Source organism: Propithecus coquereli, unplaced genomic scaffold (genome assembly GCF_000956105.1).
Source record: "Propithecus coquereli isolate 6110/MARCELLA unplaced genomic scaffold, Pcoq_1.0 Scaffold202, whole genome shotgun sequence".
NCBI classification, from domain to species: domain Eukaryota; kingdom Metazoa; phylum Chordata; class Mammalia; order Primates; family Indriidae; genus Propithecus; species Propithecus coquereli.
In genome coordinates, this window is record NW_012145190.1 from 1,563,668 (window position 1) to 1,572,294 (window position 8,627).

The window sequence follows — 8,627 nt, forward strand, 5'->3', positions numbered from 1 at the left end:
CTAAATTATTGGCCTATTTTATTGAAGACAACATCTTTTTTTTTACTAGTATTCCATGGGTTCAATCTGATGATCTTGAAGTGGTGAATCTTGTTCATTATTTTTTTCTTCATTGCAGTTCTTATTTTTCTCTTCATTTAATAATATGTATAAGCTCTCATTTTTCTCTTTAATATTGCAAAGAATTGAATCCATAGAGTAGCCAAATTCTACAAGGGCACAATTCTTATTTCCACATCTATAAAACTTCCCAAAGGCATGCATAGCAACCAATTTGCCAGATGCATCAAACACTGGGGAGCCAGAGGACCCCTCAACGAAACAAGTATCATAACTAAGCATGTTCGTGTCCTGAGCCTCAGATGGGAAACTTCTTTTGGTAAACATAGGGCAAACATTACCAGTGGCAGCTTGGGGTTCTACCATCCTACCATAAAGATAGTCTTGAAACCTTTCTAACCGTTCATTTAGAGAAACCACAGCACAGCAATCCCTTTTCTTGGCCTGGCCTTCTGGATGACCAATTATATAAACTACACCAATAGATGGTTGACGGGAAATTTGGCTAAACAGGCCTGGAGGAAATGCATTTCCGTTTTCCTTTAGTTTAAAAATGGCATAATCTAGAGTTTCATCAGACACTTCAAACCACGGCTCAATGGAAAACCAGTCATCACTAGTAGGATAGAACCCTTTGTAAGTGAAGGTTACCTTGGCACATTTACTAATTTTATCTGGCCACGAACGTGGATCTGTGCCTTCACCCACTATAAGGTTTAAAACATGTCGACAGGTGAAAATATAACCATGATTGAAGACAAAGCAAGTAGCATTGCCTGTATTTCCATTATTGTCCCATTTCATGAACCCAACTGACTTACTATGATAATCAAGTTTTTCAGAGGTTGCAACTAGAATAGAATCCATAGTCACTTTTCCAAAGTACTTTTTATATATGTGGAATTGCTCAAACATTGGCAGATTTGTTCTCTTCCGTTCTTCCTGGAAATACCTTCTCATCGAAAGTGTTTCTTCCTTAAAATTTGGATATTGATGCATTATGTCTTCGTTTAGTATTTGTAGATTCTTTAAAAGATGAGTTGCTTCCTTTTGGGTATTCAGATGGGTAACATATTGTCTACCGAGATGGGGCCTTCGCCTAACTTGCAAGTTTCTGACAGAACTTTTAACATAATAACATCTAATCCTGGAAATTGTCCGGTGAGTTTTACCTTCAATATCATGCCCTAGACTTTGAGGTGGATGATTTTTTTTTCTGCTGTGTTCTACATCTTCAGTCACTCCATCTATCTCTGGTTCATGGACCCTTTTCTTAGACTGCGTCAGACCACAGGGATTGATTTCATCACTGGTATTTTCATTCTTCTTAATTTTTGTACCTTTCTTGCCACTTGTTTTTCTAGGAATGTCCATTTCTAAGGTTTTTCCAGATACTTCATCCACCATGGATCCTTTTCCAAAAATTTTCTTATTGCCTTCCATTAGGTCCCATGTCAATTCATCTAAATCAGACCGAAAGCGGCCATCCTTGCATAAAGCTTCTGTGACAGTCTCACCCTTCAAGGCATAGACACAAAGTGTACTTGCTTTTCCATGAAGTTTCGTGATCTTAACAAGCTTCTTTATTGTCTTGCCGATAGCAACGACATGAAAAAGAATGCATTCGATGTTTGGATTTTCACATCGACGCAATATCTGACCATCTTCTTTCTGGTTACTCTTTCTTCCACCAAAGGTTATACTAAAATGAGAATCTCTAGGCAGGCACTTGAGAGGCATTCCTAAATTTATATATCCTTCTATTTCTTTTTCTTCATAAACAATAATATCCTCATTTAAATGCTTCTTCATCCTTTCACTGAAGTGGTCGTTAGCCTCCAGAGCTGAGAAGATGTTCTCATTGGGTTCACCATATGCTGTAAACACTCTACGGTCGAATTTTCTGAAGTTTTCGTTTAAAATAAAGGTGAAACGACATTCTTTATTGGTGTTCAAATTTGGATTCTGAATTTTAAGGGCTGTTCCATGCTTGTTGACTTCACTTTTAAGCTTAGAGGTGTCGTTACACTCTCTTGCATCAGATAAACAATGATCAACAGGTGTGTCAGCACATGTCTGCTTCAGGACAGTATCCTTAAAAAAGAAAAGATTAAATATTACCTAGAATGACCTTTCATAATGTTTCATGTTTTTCTAATGATAGAACTAATAGATATTCTGATAAAAATTGGATAAAATAGAAGATGGCGGACGAGAAAAGCCGCCAGTCAGAGTGTCTCTGCAAAAAAGACAAATTTTAGAAGAAACAGAAAAAAAATAAACTAGCAGAGAAACACAGATCGGGTGAGGGTCGGAAGGAAGGGTGCCTGAAAGTACAGGAGACTCCACAGGAAGACATTGCGGAGGAGAACTGGAAGGAGAAATGTCCCGAGAGGCTTGGAGACCAGCGACAAGGGTAGGTGGAGCAGATAACTTTCCCCTCCCTTGCATCTCGGACTGTTGGTGGGCTCCTGAGCCGTTGGAGAGACCTGCTGACACCAGCCCAGAGACGGCTGCCGCCAGTAAGCAGTGGCCTCTTGCAGACACAGTGATGGGCTCCCAGCTCCCTCGGGGCACCTCCCCGGGTACAGACCTGAGCCTACTGGCAGACGCCATATTGCTCCATTCTCTCTTTCCCCTTCCCTACCCGTGGGTGCCCAGAGAGACAATTTAGCCATCACACAGAGGCATCTCCAAGGAATGGGACCTTTCCTTTTGGGGCCCTACAGCAGACTGAGGGATACTCAGACTGCGAGCTCCCTACCCGCCAGCCCTCCCAGGTGCTGCTTGCCTGCAGACTCCAGGAGAGCGGGGCAAATTCCGAGGTGGAGTGAAATAGATCCAGCTTGGGCACCCTGTAGGTGATTCGAGACCAGCACCACTCCCCCTGGTAGGGTCAGGGATTGAACCCCAGGGCCCAGGGGACAGGCCTGCAGACCAGACCCCATACACCCAGGTCACGATCGAACTGCCCTGGGGCACAGAAGAGAGATATGTGAAAGAGCCTACTGAGGAGTGTGTGCCTTCAAGGGCAGATCAGCATGCCTGAGCAGCAACCCTCCTTCCAAAAGAGGGCTGTGCACCCAGCTCAGGCTGTGATCCTGGGTAGGGAAGCTCCCGGCCCACGTCACAGCCAGGGGAGATCCATTGGCCTGAGGTCCGGATTGCTGGCAGAGGCCTGGGAGAGGCCACGGAGAGGGAGAGGGTGGAGGGGAGCGAGACCTGCTCAGGAGTGCGGGTCTACTAAGTGAAGTATTCCAAGAATGGAAAGACAAGCACCACATATACTCACCATCAAATTGGTATTAACTGATCAACACATAAGTGTACATATAAGAATAACATATATTGGATGTCGGGCAGGGGGAGGAGGGAGGGGAGAGGAGACGGGTATATGCATACACAAAGAGTGCAATGCGCACCATCCGAAGAATGGACATACTTGAAACTCGGACTTGGGGCGGGAGGGGGTAACAAGGGCAACATACGTAACCTAAACATCTGTACCCCCATAATATGCTGAAATAAAAAAAAGAAAAAAAAATTGGATAAAATAATGGTGACTGAATAATGGAGAAGTAAATCAATTACTATTCTAACACTAGAGATAATCACTCTTGTAATATGTTTTATTTGTCTCTGTTATTTTATATGCAGATAAAATATGGTTTCTCAAATACTATGCTGCATATGAGTTTATTTTTCACTATGCAATCTGCCCGTGCTTTTATGTGTCATTGAGCAACATTTGAAATCACAATCTAAGGGGCTATATAACATTTCATTGTATAATACTTTTAATCCATTCTTTTATTGCTAGATATTTAGATTGTTTCCAGGTTTTTACTGCTGTATATAAGACAAATATTACTGTACATATAACATTTTTGTCTGTACATCTGAATATTTCTCTAGGTCATATTCCCAGCAGTGGAAATATTGTGGCTAAGGATATAAACATATTTCACAATATATATACTGCCTAACTGCTGTCCAGAAAAGTTGTATCAACTCACCCTGTCCCTTTTCTCCTTTTCCTTAAGGAGCCCAATAATATGGTTGATTCCTCAAAAGGATTTCCATATCATTATTTTAAGTGCTTGTCAATTGATAGATGAAATGTCATCTAATTTGACTGTTTCTCAAATTTGCATTTATTTACTTACTAGTGAAGCTGGACTTATTTAATATGCCTTGTGGATATTTGAAACATGACCTCTCAAAAATTCCTGTTAAACACCTATTTTGTTTTTATTCTGTACATGGTTTCAACAGACTAAGGAAATATACTAAAATGATTGATAAATCACAGGATTAGATATATATACACACACAAATAAATACAAACAGTTATAAACATAAATAATCAGTTGGTAATAGCCTGGGGAACAAGATATTGAGAATGTGACGAAAACGGAAATGAAAAGCAGGGATAAAAGTGAAAAATATTACACCACAGGAACCAACATGACTTAGATGGGAATCATTGTGAAATCTGAAGTGTTGGATCCAGTTTGCATGCATAGACGGTAAGTCTGGAGAGGGTAAAATCAGGAGAAACAGCTGTGCTTGGTTCGTTTAGGAAGCAGGTGCAATGGAATTGTAGCTGGGCTGCATGAGATTTTCGTACCCTGGCGTTTTTTTTTTTTTTTTTTTTGAGACAGAATCTCACTGTGTTGCCCGGGCTAGAGTGCCGTGGCGTCAGCCTAGCTCACGGCAACCTCAAACTCCTGGGCTCAAGCGATCCTCCTGCCTCAGCCTTCCGAGTAGCTGGGACTATAGGCATGCGTCACCATGCCCGGCTAATTTTCTTCTATATATTTTTAGTTGTCCAATTAATTTCTTTCTAATTTTAGTAGAGACAGGGTCTCGCTCTTGCTCAGGCTGGTTTCGAACTCCTGAGCTCAAACAATCCGCCCGTTTCGGCCTCCCAGAGAGCTAGGATTACAGGCGTGAGCCACCGCGCCCGGCCACCCTGGCGTTTTTTAATGACTGAAATAATATAAAATTTGGCTAGGCCCTTGTTTGCTCACACATGTTAATCACTTGATTCCTGCCCAGCGCCCCCTGTTCTCACAGTAAACATTAACTGCTGTGTAGTTTCTTTGTCAAGCAGAACGAAAATCCATAAGTTTGTTTTGCAGAGGCAATGACTGCCCTTGAGAAGCTGCAACTAGCTGCGGATGCCCAGAAATCTGGTAATTTAAGGTGTTGAGACTAAAAGCAACACAGACTTCCCCCTTCAGTTCCCTGAAACTCCCCCTTCCCTTGCTACCTAGTGCACTCCCTCCCCCTCTCCAGCCACATGAGACTCCATACTTCACCCTTTGTTAAGGTGGATCTGTGGGATTTTGCTCTCAGTCATCTCGCTTTGGCCAAATGAAATAAACCTTTCTCTCTCTCCAAGCCCCAGTGTCACAGTGTTTAGCTTTGGCTGCACATGGGGTACATGAGCCTGAATTTGGGGTTCCACAACAATTCTGGTGACCTTGGCAGGACCTTGTGCCTGAGACTAGATGCCCTGGCTGGGATGGGAATGCAAGGCTGGGAGGGGAATGTACAGGGAGTCCCTACAGCTGCCCGGCCCAGACACCCTCCTGGCTTTTTTTCCTGCTTTTGACACAATGTTGGCTCAGAGTAGAAAAATGTACAGGACTTTGATCTCTTTTCAAGTTTACATCTGCCAAGTGAGTCACTGTGACACAGGCAGTCACGATTTTCTATCACTCCATCTACATTTTACTAAATATTAAAAAGACCCTCATTGAGAGAGTTGAGAAAATTATTAGACTTCACCCTTTTGTTTCGTCATACAAAAATTAAATTTTGTTTTTGTGCAAACATTTACTCCTGGTGTTGGGGAGATCCCATGAGGCAATGTGTATAAAGTACACAACAGACTGTCCTGTCCAGCATATATGAGTCTCAATAAGTTATGATCTTGACCATCCATTTTCTGGGGGAGGGGGTCCCTGACCCCAGGAAACCTTAGATCCCGGGGATGACTCCACCTGTGCAGAGCTTTAGTGTGGGGGGCGGGGGAGAACCCAGTGCTGGAGGTTTCTCCTTGAGGAGTTGAAGGGTGAATGGGGCCAAGGGCTCCTGGTCTAAAGGTCATGGTAGGGCAGAGACACTCCAAGGACCCAGAGGTTATAACAGGGAGACTGCTAGGAGCAGCCACCTCCCAGTTCGCTGGGCAGTTTTAAAGCTGTTTGGTGTAAGGATGACTAACCCTGCCTGTCACCTGCTGACCTCCTCCAGTTCTCGCCTTGTCTGTGACCTTGGAGAGAGCAGTGCACTAGCCCCGCTGCCTCTTCCCTCCCCCATCCTCCCCATTGCCTTGCCTTCACCCACCTGGTCTTCTTCTTCTCCCAGACTCCTCCCCCACCTCCCAGTAAAAGGGGTACCCACTGAATGAATTAATTCCAGCTCAGGAATATCTGTAAGTGCCCCCTTAGTCACAAGGTTTTGTGCAGGAATGTGTGAGCTACTTAGCTTGGGACAATTATATGGCAAGCAGAGGTTTTCTCAGGGTACCAGGATAGATTCATCATCTGGGTAGTGAAGCATCTCAAATTACTGCAGCTCTGCTGTCATTATGCAGAAAGCAGCAAGAGGATAATATGAAAAGCACAGCCTAGAGACCGAACGGACACACAAGCAGGTCCTTGAAGAAATTGTGTACTGCTGTACTGGAGCCCAGCTAAACTCCAGACTGGCCACTCATGGGAACCAGCGAATCCATTTTATTATTTTACAATTAGAAAATACTTTTACTGGCAATATAAAAACCTCTTACTGGTATAAAACCTACTGTGATCTTGTACCATACTGCCTTATCAGTATAGAAAGCACTATTTGCCTACCACATTCTTATATTTTCTTTATATAACATCAAATCCAGCTATACTGTTCCCTAAATATGTTCTCATGTGTACATGACTATCCTCAGGTCATTGTCTTATCCTTGAACCAATTACCTGGTGAAATATTATTCAGTCTTTTTCAAAAAAATAATTAATTTATGACATACAAAAACCTATACAAAATTAGTGTATACAACTTGATGAGTTTGAAGATAGGTATATATCCATGAAGTCATCACCACAATCTTTGCCATAAACCTATCCATCACCTCCAATAGTTTCCTACTGCCCTCTTATTTATTATTTTTGTGATAAGAACACTTAACATAGATCTATTGTCTGAGCAGATGTCTGAATACACAATACAATATTGTTAACTATAAGCATGATGCTGTACAGCACATCTCTATAACTTGTCCATCTCGTACAACCTAAACTTTGCACCCATTGACTAATACCCTCCCCGCAATCCCCTGGCAACCATCTCTACTTCTACGAGTTTAACTATTTTGTATTCACGATTCATTCTTTGAGATCTTTCTCATATGACACTGCTTTAATTTCTTGAGTCTGAATTAAGCATTCTTCACTCTGTACTCTACAAGCATTTGTTTATATCTCAATTTAGGGTTATCATTTTGCATATTTTGAGTAAAATAGTATAGGTCAAAAACTAGTCTCTGAAATCTGATACCTGGGTTCAAGTCTTTGCTCTGAAGTCCATTACTTTTGCAACTTTAAGCAAGTTGGGCTTCATTGTCTCCATTTGTAAAACAAGGATGATAATAATATTCATTGATAGAGTTTTAGTAAGTGTTAAATGAGATAATCCATGTGAAGTAGCATACATAACTCCAGCTTACATAGTTTTCTCAGTAAATATTAGCTACATGATTATTTTTGCCTGTCTATACTTCCCATGATTTTAAGTGTCTATATTGTTTGCTAGTCACCTTACTGTCTTAAGACATTTTTAGCATTTTTAATTTATACACCACCATTTTGTTTTTTACAAGCATTTATATGTGTGATCTCCTCCAATATATTTTAAACAACACAACAGAAGGCATTATAACTCCCGTTCTTTAGGAACTAATCCCTTCCAAGAACCTAATATGGTGCTGTGGTCAGATGCTGCTCCAGGGAGGAGCTGTAAAAAAGTACATACCTTTAAAACTTTAGGTCTGGCACCCTGGTCATTTTCTGTAGCTCTGAATGTCTCGTCCTCTTTAAGCTTCATGGAATTCATGATGAGTTGAAAGAGAATATAACTAACTTCTACTAGTGGACAAGATGGAGAAACAGGGATTGAATTTACTGTCCTTTACCTGAAATGGCTAAAAAACAAAAAAGACAAGATATATGAAACAGAAATTCTCTAACACTGGACATCAGGTAGCACAGGAGGGTGATCTCTGATCCCTGAGAAGGAAATCAAATGAGGTAAGACCTATGACTTACTGCGTGGAGTTTCCAGGGCATATCCTAAGGAGGGAAAACAGGCAGAGCCTGGCAGTTTCCCTGAGTTGAGAAGACAAGCTGAGAGTCATCAAAGGCCAAGATGGCTGGAGCTTGTAAGGCAGAGTACTAGAGAGAAGAGAGCTACAGCTACACAGACAGAGTGTGTCAGAAATCCCTTGAGATTTCAGCTAAATAGTGGTCAATGCACAGCTGTGATGAAACTGCTGGAAGCCAGGAAAA

The 8,627-nt window shown here is 41.8% G+C and overlaps 1 protein-coding gene across 1 annotated transcript; it reads right to left on the reverse strand.

Annotated features, from left to right (window-relative positions):
* Positions 1-45: 45 nt before the first annotated feature.
* Positions 46-8,175, reverse strand: FAM111B (family with sequence similarity 111, member B). Its single transcript, XM_012643864.1, has 2 exons — positions 8,095-8,175; positions 46-2,154 (listed from the first exon to the last, which is right to left on the reverse strand). The coding sequence occupies exons 1-2, from the start codon at positions 8,173-8,175 to the stop codon at positions 46-48; spliced, it is 2,190 nt and encodes a 729-aa protein (XP_012499318.1).
* Positions 8,176-8,627: the final 452 nt, after the last annotated feature.